Source organism: Dendropsophus ebraccatus, chromosome 3 (genome assembly GCF_027789765.1).
Source record: "Dendropsophus ebraccatus isolate aDenEbr1 chromosome 3, aDenEbr1.pat, whole genome shotgun sequence".
Lineage (NCBI taxonomy): Eukaryota > Metazoa > Chordata > Amphibia > Anura > Hylidae > Dendropsophus > Dendropsophus ebraccatus.
Genome location: NC_091456.1, coordinates 167,767,567 through 167,784,237, shown reverse-complemented (window position 1 = coordinate 167,784,237; position 16,671 = coordinate 167,767,567). Strand labels below are relative to the sequence as shown.

Genomic DNA, 16,671 nt, shown 5'->3' with positions numbered 1-16,671 from the left:
ACGACAGTAGGGGGAAAAGTGACCATGTTTTTGTATGATAAAAAAAACAAATGTGAGGCCAAACCCAATGCTTTCTTTTATAATCTATTTTTTATTGAAAATACACCTACAAAGTACAATTCTTCAATCCACACTGGGTACATGAAAACAGAACCAGTAAAGAACATGTGGAAAGAAACTTTTTATCGTACTCGATTCATGACGACAGTTAGTTGTATGACAAAAAAAAGACAAATGATTAAAAAAAAAAAAAATCACACCACAAAATAAAAAGTCAAATTTTAACATTAGAACTTTATCAAAATGTTCACAAATTTCAAAAACGACAACACGCACGGTTACTCTCTAGAGTTAGGTTTTGTACATAGAAATTTTTTGCCTCTATTATAAAAAATATCTCTACTTACATCTGATAAGATTTGTATTTCTCTATTCATATTAGCAAAATAGAACATTTATATCGTAACTGTATATCTCCGACATGTGTAATGCATGTAGATCTTTTTTTTTTTTTTCCTTTAAGAAGGTACCCAGTTAAAACTCTCTAGCATACGAGATACAGGACAGTACATACTCTGCACTTTAAAAAAAAAAAAAGGATCTCTTCTTTCACACATTATATATATACACAGAACAGGTATAACCCTTAAACAGCAGAGGCTGAGATACATTTGGGTTCATTGTCTGGTGAGTTTTTCATATCACAAATGAAAAATTGCTAGTTCTATGGTAATGGAATAGTCAAATATATTGTGCGCTGCCTGAAAACCCAAAGGATGTTGGATCTCAGCAGGTGCTCATATAATACATATATGTGGGTCCATGACCTCACAACATGGTTCCCATAGACTACTTCTACTGACCCATATACCTTGTCCCCTTGTAGGCCCAAGGAGGCTTTTTTTCTATCCAAAAGAAAAAAATTGTGGCTTGTTGAGCGTTGTATTATGGAGGTATATATTAGAAGCTGTGCTATGTGCATGGACCCTCTGGACAACACTGTAAAAAGAACCCTAACCCATTTACTTTACAAGCCTAAGGGCAATAGGGAAGTCTGTCTATATTCTACCCCATGTGCAGTATGGCAGATCATAGTTGCACGAGGGTTATCTCCTTAAAGTGGTTATATAGGGAGTAAAAATCTTTTCAAAAGAGGGGAAGACTAGGTACAAAATATAAAATAAGTTTTACTCACCACCCTGATCCCCCCGCTACTGCTGTCCCAATAGTCACTGGTCCCTGCCAGGTACCCTGTCATACAGGAAATACCCACACAGCCAATGACTGGCCACAGCGGTGACCTGCCTCAACCAGTGAATGGCTGAGGGGGAATATCCAGCCATTTCCTGTATGTTAGGACAGGAACAGGAAGTGGAAATCAGTGGGGATTTTTTTTAAGTTTTGGAACAGCTGGGGGGGGGGGGTGTCTGTGTAATGCCTATTTTTGTAAAAGTTTGCCTCTCTTTATAAAAGATTTATAATCCCTTTAGGTTGGTGGGGTCCAATAGTCAAACAAGGATTAGTGTGGACCATTAGTCTACCTTAGGGACCCAAAACCTATTTCAGCCACTTATAGGAGAGGACACTGTGTGTGTCATTCTCAATTAAAGTCTATGAGAGTTATAAAGATAGCAGAGCATATGACTCCCATAGACTTCAAATAGAATGCAACATTCAAGACTCTCCCCATAAAGAAGGGTGGGAGGTGGAAGCCTTCTACTGTCATAGGGGGGTGGTGCCCTCTCTATAGTCCGATTACGGCTATATAACAGACTCTTATGGACCCATGCTCTGTCTCCTTCAGAGATTCGTTCAAATCATGAGATAAAAAAGGTGGCCTATTCCAATGAATAGCACATAATGGAGACATTCCTCCAAATATTTTAGCATATATGAACAGTATATTGTCATCTAAGGCACACATTTTTGACACATTTGACCACGATTGTAAAAACAACACCAGTAAATTTAACAAGACCTACAAATACTTGTACATGAATGCAATTGGCAGGAACAAAATATAAGAATCATTCCCAATTCGGAACCAAGAGGCAATTTAACTGGCGGCCCATGAGTTTTCTTGGTGGACCATGTTAGAAAACTTAAAATAACAGACTGGTGCAAAGTTTGAGTCCCATACGCATGTATAGGATCCGTCATGATAAGTTTTTTTGTTTTTTTTTTAAGTGAGCACGCCCTAAAATTATTTTGACTTCAAAGCAGCATCGATATATCATTGAAATAATAAAATTAAAAAAACATAAAAAATAGCAGTAGTCTTAGCTGCCACCAAGTGTTATTGTACTATATAAGGCAAATGAGTTTGAAGCCTTCAAGTAAATTTAATAAAAATTAATAAAAAAAATAAATCCAACAAAAACCATCATATAATGAGAACATGTTTTAATAAGAGGGGCATTTATCTCAATAAAAACACTATGGGTGAGATAAATCAAACATGGTGTAAAGTAAAACGGGCTCAGTTGCCCCTAGCAACCAATCAGATTCCACCTTTCATTTTCCAAAGAGTCTGTTAGGAATGAAAAGTGTAATCTGATTGGTTGCTAGGGGCAACTGGACCGATTCTACTTTTCTACTTTGATCAATCTCCCCCTATATCCCTTTAAATGTATACAATTCACAGTAAAAGTATCTTACAGGGGCGCTCACATAGGCGTTGTCTACATTAGACAGTCCTTTTCTACTTGAAAAATCTTTTCACAATAAGCTGTTTACAGAGTGTCCAAATGTAACAACCCAAGTGTTCAACTTCTCACCAGTGCCACCACAGGGGAAATGAAGCATTACAAATCTATTAAAATCAGTGAAAGTATGGACATGCTGGGTCCTCCAGAGAGAGAGACACTCTTTCTCAAAGTAACACTTGTGAATGTGGTCCTAGAAATGTGTTCTTGGGTAAATTTAGAAGAATTACTATAAGAAATTTAAATATTTGAATGCCTTCTCTAAGTGGCCCCGGTGAACTTCCTCTAGGTATAAAGCCGAAAACAATTCTATTTCCCAGGCCTGGTAAAATTGACCTCTCGAGAGTAAGTGTGGACAAAGGGAAGCTAGGGCCCTATAGAGAAATTTACAATGGGTGCCCCTTCTTTTCCTTACTTAGTGTCTTCTACTTGTTCACCCAACTATGAGTCCTTTAAGGGAAGCTTTCCTATGACTATTGACCAACCCTTAATTTTCTTATGTTGCCGAGCCTCTTAAGAATGACAGCCATTTTGAGCTTCCCCCTACCCAGTGGGGAAGGGGATCCCATAAAAGTTGGATGGGTTGCTTCTTTAGTTAAAGTGTAACTATCATCTCTAAGCTGCACACAGAGGACGGCATTCATCCAGCAGCGTTGTGGACTGCTTTGTGAGTGTATACAGCCAACAGCGCTGCCAGATGAATTCTGTCCTTGGCAAGGGCATGAACAGACATGCCAGCGGCAGGATTTTAACAGCGAGTACCGCCACCAGTAAGAATCAATAGTTAACCATGTTTGACCTTGTTAGAAGGTAAACTTATTTCCAAATATTGTAAATCCCCACCCTCAAGGTTCCTTGAACAGGGCCCGTCTATCTTTGCTATCACAACACCCCTGGTTCCCAGTCATATAAAAGAGATTTAAAAAAACAAACAAAAACATATAAAATAAAACTCTTGTACAAACATGGCAATATCATCACCTGGTTAGCACAAACTGGTGAGTGCCGCGTTGGCAAATTATTATTAAAAGGAACAGGTATTGTGGCACCGGTGATTGGTGGCTGTCTGGTTATGCCCAGTGTCTCACTGGCACCAGACCATATGTTTGAAAATAAAGACACAATGAAATGGATGTGTTTCTGGTCAGAAGACTCTGGAGGCAGCCTACATCTTTGTTTCACTGTCTACGGGTTTGTCGGTTTCATTCTCTTGGGAGATCAGCTGGTATGGTTTCTTCATTTCATTTTCTTCAATCACCGAATTGCCCAGTTCAGCATCACCTTGCTTCAGCTCATGTCTGGACAGATGCTCCACTATTCCGGCACCAAGAGAGTCCCCAAGTACATTGGTGGTGGTACGGAGCCGGTCCCTGTAATCATATAAGTAGGCCATGAGAAATACAAACTATTGTCTTGAAGTAATTCGCCACCTTCTATTATCATGTCATGTACAAGATTCTCTGCCAATACATTTCTTAATATGTATTAATGGAGTTTGGAGTTCCACTTTACTAATCTGGCTTAAAATCCAACAAGCCCGATACTGCTCCCCTCCCAATACCGGTCTTTATAGGAAAGTTATCAGCCAGCCATATGAATTAGATCATTGGCTTATCCCACCTTAATCGAATTTCATCTTTTATGTATACCCATGTAAACCCAAAATGTCCCCTTTGTGAGGGGTGTTTTGGCTTTGGGATAATCCATGTGAAGGAGAACTATGGGGATCTGTATGGCTCCTGGATATGTTTGCCCAATAACATGTCAGTTTTGGTCCCTGCAGCTCTTCAGGGTGACCGCCCAACTCCTATGAAGACCGGAGGTCCTCTTGTCTATGCAACTTCATGATAGGGTCAATAGAAGTATCTCGAGTTGCATAGACAAAGTGACTGCTGCTCCTCACAGTAATCACTGGGCGAATCATGCAGATACATTGGAGTGTAGCAGGAACAGATATTTTATCGAAGTAGTAATAATCGTAATGCCAGAGAACGAGAACGAATAAACAGTTTTCCAGCTAGAGCAGAACTGTGCATCTCCATGGTTACAGACTACAAATAACTCTGTGTAGTCTGATCCTTCAAACCATACATCAAAGCATCTAATCTTTCCCACAAATAAACCTTGGGTAGATACTTACAAAAACCAATCGACTGCAATGATCAGTGTGATGTCTTCTGTTGGCAGCCCCACCGACGTCAGCACAATTACCATGGTGACAAGGCCAGCTTGTGGGATCCCGGCGGCCCCAATACTTGCAGCTGTGGCCGTGATACTACAGATGGAGAAGAGAATATATTACCTACTGAAAACATTGTGATAAGTCTTGACTGGTCCAAAGTCATGTAAATAAGGGGAAAATTTCTGTATCATATACTAGGAGTCTGAGTGGAATTCTTATTGCACTGGCACCACCAAGATAGCCAGTTCTCCACTCCTGCTCTATAGGGCTGGCGAATACTGCTGAACTTGTGAGAGGTTAGGAAATAACTGTGAGTCCTACTTCTCACACCACTCATACAGAAAGCCTGTGAGTCTTTCTTTCCCCAACCACTCAGAGAAATCCTGTGAGTCCTGCTTCCCCCACAACTCATAGAGAAAGCCTGTGAGTCCTGCTTCCCCCACCACTCATAGAGAAAGCCTGTGAGTCCTGCTTCCCCCACCACTCATAGAGAAAGCTTGTAAGTCCTGCTTCCCCCACCACTCATAGAGAAAGCTTGTGAGTCCTGCTTCCCCCACCACTCAGAGAAAGCCTGTGAGTCCTACTTCCCCCACCACTCATAAATAAAGCCTGTGAGTCCTGCTTCCCCCACCACTCATAGAAAAAGCCTGTGAGTCTTTCTTTCCCCCGCCACTCATACAGAAAGTCTGTGAGTCCTGCTTCCCTCATCACTCATACAGAAAGCCTGTGAGTCCTGCTCCCCCACCACTTATACAGAAAGCCTGTGAGTCCTGCTTCCCCTGCCACGTATGGAGAAATCCTGCTTCCCCAACTATGTATAGAGAAAGCCTGTGAGTCCTGTTATTCCTGTTTCTACATGAAAACCAACAGATCCTAAAAACTATATACCCCTGAGCTAAGCCCCTCCCCTTTATCCTATACTGTCTATAGATCTGACTGAATTACTGAAAGCTGGATAATCTTCTGTGCACATTCCTCTCAGGAAAGACCTGGAATGAAGGTTTGTAGAGCTGAGCTGCTTGTACATTATAAAGGATGTCTTTGTACCATAATATCTGCAACGTCCAATGATTGTTGGGTTAGGGATGACCGCAATATATGGCCTGGGTATTAATCACATTGGGCATGTTGGCAGGAAATGCTGGGGGATTGCTAATCCAAAGCCTGCAGAGTTATGAATGCAGCTCTGGAGCAGCTCTTGATAATTAATTGGTCACTAATTACCTGATTGTTATAATCTGTCCAAAATTAAGGTCATAATTGTTGACTTGAGCAATAAAAATAGCAGCCAGGGCCTCATAGAGGGCTGTGCCGTCCATATTGATTGTTGCTCCCACTGGTAGAACAAATCGGGTCACCCTCTTATCCACCTTATTGTTTTCTTCCAGGCATTTAAATGTAATTGGTAAAGTTGCAGAACTGGGGGAAAAAAAAAGATAAAAGACAACAACACATGAACATCAAGGCATGGTGATATGGAGGAAATGGAATCAATTGGCTCAAACTGCAGACACACTAGGGTGTGTCCTAGCAGGGAAGCAGCCTAACAGAAAGGGGTGTGTCCTAGTAGGGAAGCAGCCTAACAGAAAGGGGTGTGTCCTAGTAGGGAAGCAGCCTAACAGAAAGGGGTGTGTCCTAGTAGGGAAGCAGCCTAACAGAAAGGCGTGTGTCCTATTAGGGAAGCAGCCTAACAGAAAGGGGTGTTTCCTAGCAGGGATGCAGCCTAACAGAAAGGGGTGTAGCTTAAGAACAACTACATTTTGGTGTAAAATAGGCCAATATAAGGGACCTCTTCAGGATTTCTTCATGTTTGGCTGGATAAACACAGCCTGATCTCTATTGCACTATGGAAGGTTTCGTCATGGAGCAAAACGTTTCCCAGCCAGATCAAGTACTCAAATCCCTGCTACTTGCTCGGTGTCACCAATGCAAAAACTGTAATATGGCTGCCATGTACTTAGGTGGATCTTTGCGTTCTTATTGCACTGAGGCCTAGATGTGACTTCTGCTGCTGCACCCTGTATGACCACTTCTCTTAATGATATGACCATTGGGCCCAACAGGTGTCGGAACTGATGCCAAGACTGAAACTGGCCATTTTTTGACACTTGAGTAGCCCCATCTATGTATGTGCTATACATGTAATGGTCTATGCCATAAGCTGGTAACAGGAAAACAACGTCTAGGTCTATATGTTCTGGTCCAGTGTATGTATGGAAAGATGTGCAAATATAAAACTGGCCACAAAAAGGCCCCTTTTGGGGTAAGGTTTAGCTATACACCGCCTACTTTATGACTTTTTGGTATTATCTTGGCAACAATGAAACAGCTGACTTACCTTGAAGAGGTGCCCAGGGCTGTGATTAAGGCTTGCAGCAATCCTCCAATGAACACCCAAGGGTTTTTACGAGTGACGAGAAAGTAAAGCAGAGGAAGGACAATGACAGCGTGGATAAGAAGTCCTATAATAACTGTGATGGTGTACATGCCAAGCTGTCCTCCAACCACCCCCATATCTTCCATCTCTGCAATCTTCCCAGCAATCAAGAAGAGGATACCCAGCGGGGCGTACCTAGGAGCAAAGGAGACACATAGGCTGAGTCCACGGGTAAATACAGTCACAATAACAGAATAGTCTAAAAAGGGGTTGAGCTTGTGGACCTGTTTAGCCAATGACCTTCATCTTTGTTTAGCAGGGAGATCACTAGACAAGCCAATCAGCATGCAGGGGAAGACTCTAAATTATTTATGCTTAGAGGATTAAATGAGAGTGAGGCACCCAATGAGTATTCCTGAGCAGCCATGTTGAACCTTTGTGGTTAGGGCATGCAGGGAGATGTGGTTTTCAACAGCTGGAGAGCCACAGTTTGGACAACACTGCCATAGAAGTACATGGCGCCCCACAGAGAAAGCACAAGGCATCAAAAGCCTTCACCCTGTGTACCACCGTAGAGGTCCATGCACACGTCTCCATGCCCATAAGGCCTCATGTATCAGTACAGGCCAATACTCACCACATAATGACAGCAACCAATCTCATAATGGCCTCATTGAGGCTGTCAAAGAAGTCCTTTAAGGCCTTTCCTTGTTCTTTCATGTTTCCGATCACTAGACCAAAGCACATTGAGAACACCACAAGTCCCAGCGCATTAACTCCATTCACCGCCCCCGGGATGGGCACAACCTCCTCTCGAAAAGTGGTCAATGACTCCATGGCCTCAGATACGTTGTTCACCACTGCAGACAGCATGCTTTCATTCACTGGCACAGGGACCCTGAACCGTTTCTTCTCGTAGTTTGTCTTGAACTGAACAAGAAAACACAGCAAATTTAGTCAGGTAAGAAAAAAAAAATGTCAATAGTATATTAAAATAATGAAGACATTTTGCAACTAGATAAAAACATGACTGCTACTGTGTCTAAAAGCTCCTATAGAAACCTATAGGTTTCCATGGTTACAGACTACACATAAACCCTGTGTAGTCTGATCCTGCAGTTGAACCCCCTACTTTTTTATCACATTTGGCTACACACAAGGCTGTATACACATGCTATCTTGAAAACCCTCTTGATTGGAACGTTATATCTGTTTCTAGGTCATAACCAGTATGGCTGCCATTACAGTCCCCGTAGAGATTATCACTTAACTTCTAACATCTATATATATCAGCTAGTAACCCATGCTGCTGGAATAAGATAATAGGTAGAGATGAGCGCACCGGGTTCGGGTTCGAGTCGATCCGTACCTGGACGTTTGGTGTTTGATTAGCTGGGGCTGCTGAATTTGGATAAAGCTCTAAGGTTGTCTGGAAAACATGGATACAGCCAATGACTGTATCCATGATTTCCACATAGCCTTAGGGCTTTATCCAAGTTCAGCAGCCACCGCTAATCAAATGCCGCAAGTTTGGGTTCGGATCGACTCGAGCATGCTTGAGGTTTGCTCATCTCTAATAATAGGTATATCACCAGTAACAAAATGTATGGGAGAGTGTCGCACCTGTTTGAAGCAGGCTTCCACCATATTCGGAGGGAACATATTTCTGTCAGAATAAAACATAGCAAAATGTTATCATACACACACTAGTAAATATATATTATATATACATACATACATACATACATCTAAACACTAATATATTCTCCCAGCAGAGGTTCTAGACCTTTGCATGTACACCACTTCCTGCAGGACAGCAGTTCTGAAAGACTGGAGATTTTTAAATATAAATAAATTATAAATTTGTTCTGACACTAGTTGATATTGTTTAGGATGGATAAAACTGGACTGGACAGGCAGAAACGACACTAAAGGTATGACAGTAGCCTACTCTCTACAATAGATTTGCTAGACACTTTAAAGCGAATGTATTAAATATTGCATATGAATATAACTGCACAGACGCGGGAAAGCTGGTGCAGTAGTCCTTTTCTTGAACCGCGGCCCAGTTCCATTACCAAACACCGGCCCAGGCTGAAACACTGGAAGTGGGCCGGCCAACTCCCAGTGGGATGACCCCCCCCCCCCCCCTCTATGATGCAGCTCCATTAGAATCAATGCAGCAGAATCATAGAGGGGTGGAGGTTTTCCCCCACTGGGAGTGGGCCGGCCCACCTTCAGTGCTTCAGCCTGGGCTGGTGTTTGGTAATAAACCAGCGCCGTGCGCAGGAACCCAGCCGTGCTTCAAAATCAAGACTGTACCAGCGGCTCCCCTGCGTTGGTGCAGTTTTATTCTTTTGCTACACTTAAAGTGAATGTACCTGATGGTACATTCGCTTTATCTTACACCACTTACTTACTGACTTACTGTAGTCCAATATTTTGCACACACATTAATAAATGTAACGTCTTGCCCTTTTCTAGAAACTTTTGAAAGCTTTTTTTTAGTAAGGTATGAAAGTGTCTAAACACACATATTTGGCACACCCTAGGTAAAATACATATATTTTACACACACTACATAAAACATAAACCCCAGTGGCAGAGTTTTTGAGAACGTAATTTTTGTATTTTTGCCTTTTTTTTTTTTTTTTTTACCCTACACAATTTATTTTATGTAATTTTTATGACTGCCCAGTAATTCAGAAGTAAACCTGGTAAAATCTGATGCTGGATTAAAATAAGATGAGAGACATGTCTAACTATTACCGCACCTGATTAAATCAAGGAAAGCGTCGGCAGCAGTGACCGTCTCGATTTTGCCTTCGCGATGCATTTTTTCTTTGCTGCCCTTTCCGGGGTGGATGATAATGACAATGATAATTCCAATGAAAACGGCAATGACCGTTGTTGTCATGTAGTAGACGACAGCTCTGATTCCCATTTTTCCTGACGCTTTACTGTCCAGGGCGGCCATACCTACAAGGAGAGGAAGCAAATCTTATTTACTATTTGGGGCAGAAACGGTAACGATTCCCCCTGGTTCCATAGCCCAGGGGGATCCCTCTACCACATAAGGGCATAACTCACTATAAATCGCATGTGGTAGCCATGGGCTTTGTTATAGGATTTGCATTTGCTTCCTATAAGTTGCCTTGACTGTAGGCAAACATAGATATATGGTCAAGGCAATTTGTGGGTCACAACTTAACCCCATCTGCTTAAAGGGGTTGTCCAGCAAAAAAAAATTCTTTCAAATCAACTGGTGTCAGGTAGTTATATACATTTGCAATTTACTTCTATTTAAAAATCTCAAGTCTTTCCATACTTACAAGCTACTGTATGTCCTGCAGGAAGTGTTGTTTTATTTACATTCAGACACAGTGCTCTCTGTTGATATCTCTGGCCGAGACAGGAACTGTCCTGAGCAGTAGCAAATCCCCATAGAAAACCTCTCCTGCTCAGAGATGTCAGCAGAGAGCACTGTGTCAGACTGGTAAGAATACACCACTTCCTGCAGGACATATAGCAGATTATAAGTATGGGAAGACTTGAGATTTTTAAATAGAAGTAAATTACAAATCTATATAACTTTCTGACACCAGTTGATTTGAAATAATTTTTTTTTGCTTGACAACCCTTTTAAGTTTGGCCACCCAACCATAGTCACAACATGTTTCGAGGTCAGTTGGTTAGGTTATCGTCTCAAAATGTGTCAGTCTTTTTATCCTATTAAGTTGGTGGGACTACTATTCCCATCTGCCAAGTGCCACTAGAATCCAACGTGGGGTAGAGGCGACTGTATACTTATAATACAATGTATACTCTTGCATCCAGCTTCTTACACTGTTCCTGTCAGGAATGTGCAGTAGCCTGGTGTGAACTGGGCCTGGTTTTTGCTTTTCTGTGACACACCGATTGCTTCTCAGCATCCGGTAATGCAGGAGTTACTCAGAGCTCTGCACGACTTGATTACTGCAGCTGAGCTGAGCAGTGTCTTTTGACTGACTTGCTCCTCTGCCTGTCCGGAACCTGGAGGATCATAGTGCCGGTCCAATGGGGATCCGGACCGGGCTCTTGATCCTCATAAAAGAAAGCTGATCCAGTCTCTCAGCGCTGGCTATTAAGGTTCATACCCTGATCCCAGCTCCCCCTCTCTACTCCTGTGATCCCCATACCTAATCCCTCTGCTCAATTTACCGGTTACCTGACCTCCCGCCTGACCTTTGACTACTCGACTGTTTACTGATTTTGTACTGCATTGCCCATTTGGTTTTGACTTTGGCTTGTCGACTCTCCTTTGTGTTTGTTTGTCTGTCTCGTTCTGTGTTCCACTTAGAACAGGGACCGCCTTTGTGGTTGTCCATGGCTACCTAGGGCTGTTTGAGGCAAGTAGGTAGGGACAGTGGGTGGGCTCAGCTGTAGGGCCCACTGTCGTGTCTTGTCCCTCCCTCGCCTGTCCTGACAGCTCCCTCTCTTTTACTACTCCACTCATTGTAATAATGGTTTTGCTCATGAACCAGGACACACATTACAAACAATTCTGTAGGCTTCCAGATTGGCACAGCGCATGCAATTTTGAAAAAAAAAACACACCAAAGTTTATGATCAGTTATGGGATCTATAATACTAGTCTAAAAATTCAGCTGCCATGGGAGCCTAGAAAGGGGGGACTAACCATGGTTCCCTCATAGGGAAAAACATCCAGGATCGAGGGGAAACTGGCCCAATGGGCATGGAGGAGAAAACCAACACCAGGTTCCACTTGTCCTGAGTTGCAACAGGAGTTTTGATCTACACTATGGGATCCCCAACACAACAATTAGCCCACTGGTTTCTTGTATATTTTGGCTTCCTGTCAAAATTGGCTGTCAACATATACCTGAATGTACAGGCATGGGTCCCTTTGACGTCGATGGCCTGAATGTATACTAGCTTTGACCCGAACCCTTATCCACACTTTAGGGTCTGAAAATCACCCAAAATGTAGTAACTGGCTGACTATTGAAGTTAGTCAGGCCCATACCTGTATAGTCACGTATAGATCACCATCCCATTTGACATACACTAGGAGGGCGTGGGTAAATCCTAACATGAACGCGACCTTAGTGAGTAAACTAAACTATATGGGGATATTGTTGTTGTTGATACAGTGGCCACTTGGCAATATGGGGGACAAACATTGAGGAGCTGAGAACTCTTAAGCTAAGACGTCAAGCTAGAAAACATTCTGTTCAGCGTCTATTCACCCGGCTTTTGTTCTGGACTGATGTAGAGTGAAACTGGATTTCCCCCCCCAGCCCACCGCCCCCCCGAAGGCCTTGTTATGTCTTTATATCGGCTCAGTGTGACCGTTTCACACTCGCTTAAGGAGAAAGGGGCCCGGAGCCTAACAGAAAGAGAGGGGATTGAAGGAGATTTTTCTTGTTTGCAGGTTCTGTTTGTCCCTCACGTCATTCCTTTCACCATTCGAGTGTGTGTGAGGCAGCGCTGGGAGGAAAATCGCCGGGGCTACACTTGGAGTTGCTGTGGCAACCGGAGAGGCATCCTTGTTTGTGGTGTCCATTGGCGCTGCAAGTTTCCCAGGGCCCGTCACAGACGAGAGGGGGGCAGGCGGGGGCCACCGGGCATGGCCATGAATACAATATTAGGGATGTGGGAGAGAGATTTGCCGGGGATTAAAGGAGAACATACATCTACTCACAACAATGGAGGCTTTTGCTAGCTGCCTGTGAAAGAGAGAAGGACAGGCACAAAGGCCCATGACACATGACGGATACACAACTAACTTTATTGCACCTCCATCCAGTATCCGTGTCGGGTTCCCATTCAGCGCTGACAGTGATTAGTGCCTGGTCTAACACTGAGCGTTTGTGACCGTCACAATCTCTACACAGCGCCGCATTGTCCGTCACAATATACAACAACACGTTTATACAGTGCGAGCCTCTGAGACTTGTTAATGGACACCTTTATGGGTGGGGGGGTTCCGGTACGTAAAATATAATCATTGTATAGTAAAAACATACAGAAAAGTATAAATCATTGTACTTGGGTGGAGTGATCACACGCTGTACGGATCTATGGCTACGCCAATCTCAGGTTTAGCCGCCATTTTAATGGTTTCTGGGCCCAGGAGGTACATGTTAAGATGAATTTAAATAATCTTGTAATAGCGGATATAAACTATTGAACTGAAGGATTGAAATGTGTTGGTGTATAATAGATTTAGTGATAGGAAATGACTCCCATCTGTCAGGTTAGCTTCTATATGTATACGTACATTGACAGGAAGCGGAGATGTTGGAAATTGTATTAATAGAAAACAATGAGGTTTTTGTTTCAAAGGAATGTGTCGAGCTGCAATACCAGACACAGCCACTAATAAGGGTGGTGCTGTTTCTGGGAAAAGATACACCCCCCCCACCCACACACACACCTTAGGATTGTATCTTTATACATTTACCTCTGGCTAAGGCAGAGTGACCTCATAGGACCCCCCCCCCCCCCCCATTAACCCCGGGCACATATCTTGCCCTCTTGTGCTCTACTATCTTGGCTGGTCTATAGACAGTGAATGAAGCAGGACCACCGCTCAAATGAGAGACTGTGGACCCCCTATTCTAAAGGTGGCTCTTTGCCCCCATTTTAAATCCCCCAGTACCTTACAGCCATAAAATCATTAAGAACAGCAACAGCCTCTAATAACTGCTACAGGATCCGCCCCCAAAAAACAACTCAAGAACCCCCAGAAACACTAACAACCCTAGGACCCCCAGTCCTGCTATTAGTGGCAGCTGACAGCTATTCCTCCATTGCCCCATAAACATGACCATTCAGCTCAGCCAAATGTTTGTGTGTTATAAATGGGGACAGGGGAGGTAAGCCGCTGGAAGACAGCTTTGGGGGGGTGACTTATCTCACAGAAAACAAAAGGGTCAGGTAGTTGAACTCCAACATGCCCGACACTTCCTTGCTGGGGGAGCGTGAGGAGGTCAGACAGTCCCACTGAAAATAGTGGGTGGCCAAATTTTTAGTAAAGTGACTGGGAACCCTAAGAGCCAAAGACCCTGGTAACAGTGTCAGCTCTTCTGGCCTCCACCCACACTGAACACAATACATTGAGGACCCTGGCAGTGGCAGGAATACAGCAAAGTGAGCTCGACCTTACTCAGTGGCGCCAGCTGAGTGGTAGTTGCTCCCATTGATTGACTTCCTTCTGCTATGTTCCCTGGCAGGGTAAGACAATCTAGACAATTTTATTACATATTCACTGTGCTTTCCTAAGGGGAAGGGGGCATTACTTCACATCCGCTGGCATCTGCCAGGATTCCTGACACTTGTAGTGCTTCTTCATGCTCTAATGTGGTGTCCTACCATGGGTGTTACTCCAATATACACCCTTCGTAAAAGTCTGTACTTATTGTACTAAAAGTAGTACTTATTGTATAAAAGTAGTACTTAAGTCTCGCCACTAGATGTAACTCAATTAGCTATTTGTATTGTGGAGCTGCACAGTTGAAGTGTATAAAGGGTTATTGTTTCTTTATGTGTCACATGAATCTGCAGACCAATAGGAATCTGTTCTTCTTCTCTTCTTCTCTCTAGGGAAGAAAGTCACATGGGTGGAGGAAGTGTAAAGGTCTTTCGTGTTGGATATTGTGGAGAAGGATGCAAGCTAGATAGCTCTCCACAGTGGTCCTATCTGGGTCCTGGCCCTCTGCCAGGTCCCCTACCAAGTCAGTCTTAGCTAGAACCTCGTATGGGTAGGAAGCAAGACAGGACTCAGCTAACAGTTTTCTTACTAGCAACGCTACACAGCACTATGCTCTGTTAAACCCCTTCTATGAGAGCACAAGTCAGAGACAACCTCAACCCATGCCATGTACTAGGAGAAGTCACAGAGCAGGACAGTATCCACAACAAAGCTACGGAAGCTAGTAACTGATCCGGATAGAGCAAAGTTGCCCAAAGCCTAGGTTGTCAGCAGGGAACCCTCAGCATTCCGCTCATCCCAGGTAACAAGGTCTGAGGCCTGTGTCACCCTCTAGGAAGGTTCAGCCGAGTCTAGTGGGCATAAGGTGGTGTGAAGACTAATCAAGGGTCAATACATGGGCACAGGTGTTCTTTTCTTCTTTTTCTTCTAAGTATTCTACCTCATCCTCCAACATCCCGGCAGAGCACAATACTACTTGGGTTGGGACTCTCACAACATCCTCCTCTGCTACTCAGCTTCTCTGTATTACTCAGTATACTACTCAGTCGGTATGACTGTATCCTACACTGTATTCCTACTACAGATTCGGTTGCTGTATTGTCAAGTATTTGTCTGAAACTATTGTCAAGTGTATTATAAAGTGCTCTATCAAGAGTAACCTCATAATCGTGTGATCTTGTCTTAAGTACGTATCTTCTTAGTAAAACAAGCTTATTTATTTAAGTTAAAGAAACTCTGTGATCTTTCGCTTTCCACCGACACAGTATACCACCTAACCTTGGGACACTTCCCCTTTCTGTGGGTGGTGGTTCCGATAGTCCGGGAGGGTCACTACACCACTCTGGCCATCCATGATCACGCTAACCCAAGGCACCTCCTAGCAACCCGGCAGGACACTGACCACAGGGGAAAGAGGTACAACCGACATAGTAAAATAAAAGCAGGTGTGCCCTCACACCTGTGTGCCTACCCGGCACTGGCGTCACAAGGTAACACCCTAAGGTCCGGCTTTATCTTGGCCAACCACCTCCGGCGTGGAGTAACAATTCTCCATCTGGCACGTGACCGGCGCTCCTCCGATATAACATCACCCCGAGGGTACATCACACTAACGTGCCCAAATCTGTGGGGTTCAGAAAACCCTTTTAGCAACTGGTATGACCAGGACCGGCCTAAAGTCCAATAGGTCTTCGAATGCAAAGAGGCACCAATTTAGCTTCTTCTTACTGACTGTAGATCTCTAGCTCTCTCAGCTAGGTGAGCTTAAAGTGTAGCACTCTCATTGACTAGTAATCCTACAAGGAATCCCTACAAGGTAACCAATCCCTACAAGGTAAGCAAACCCAGGTTGGTCTTAAAAGGGTACTCTGGAGAATTTTTATTGTTAGAATTTCTATAATAAAATCTCCAGTCTTCCAGTACTTGTCAGCTGCTGTATGTCATGCAGGAGGTGGTGGATTTTTGTCAGTCTTACACAATGCTCTCTGCTGCCACCTCTGTCCATGTCAGGAACTGTCCAGAGCAGCAGTAACTGCCTATAAAAAAACCTTTCCTGCTCTGGGCAGTTCCTGACATGGACAGAGGTGGCAGCAGAGAGCACTGTGTCAGACTGGAAAGAATACACCACTTCCTGCAGGACATACATAGACACAGAAGTAACTTACAAATCTGTATAACTTTAGGACTTAAA

General features: G+C 43.5%; 1 protein-coding gene across 3 annotated transcripts in view; it reads right to left on the bottom strand.

The window, feature by feature from the left end:
* Positions 1-1,110: 1,110 nt before the first annotated feature.
* SLC1A3 (solute carrier family 1 member 3) overlaps positions 1,111-16,671 on the bottom strand; it is a 51,577-nt gene continuing 36,016 nt past the window's right edge. Inside the window, exons 1-8 of one of the 3 annotated variants that reach the window (XM_069963078.1) lie at positions 12,514-12,536; positions 10,039-10,243; positions 8,888-8,930; positions 7,902-8,194; positions 7,226-7,459; positions 6,112-6,306; positions 4,846-4,980; positions 1,111-4,075 (exon numbers count right to left, since the gene is read on the bottom strand). In XM_069963078.1, coding sequence (XP_069819179.1) covers positions 3,871-4,075; positions 4,846-4,980; positions 6,112-6,306; positions 7,226-7,459; positions 7,902-8,194; positions 8,888-8,930; positions 10,039-10,241 — 1,308 coding nt within the window. In that variant the 5' untranslated portion in view covers positions 10,242-10,243; positions 12,514-12,536 and the 3' untranslated portion in view covers positions 1,111-3,870. Of the gene's footprint in view, positions 4,076-4,845; positions 4,981-6,111; positions 6,307-7,225; positions 7,460-7,901; positions 8,195-8,887; positions 8,931-10,038; positions 10,244-11,942; positions 12,069-12,513; positions 12,537-16,671 lie in introns of those variants that run through there. The other 2 variants (XM_069963079.1, XM_069963077.1) reach the window with 2 other exon arrangements.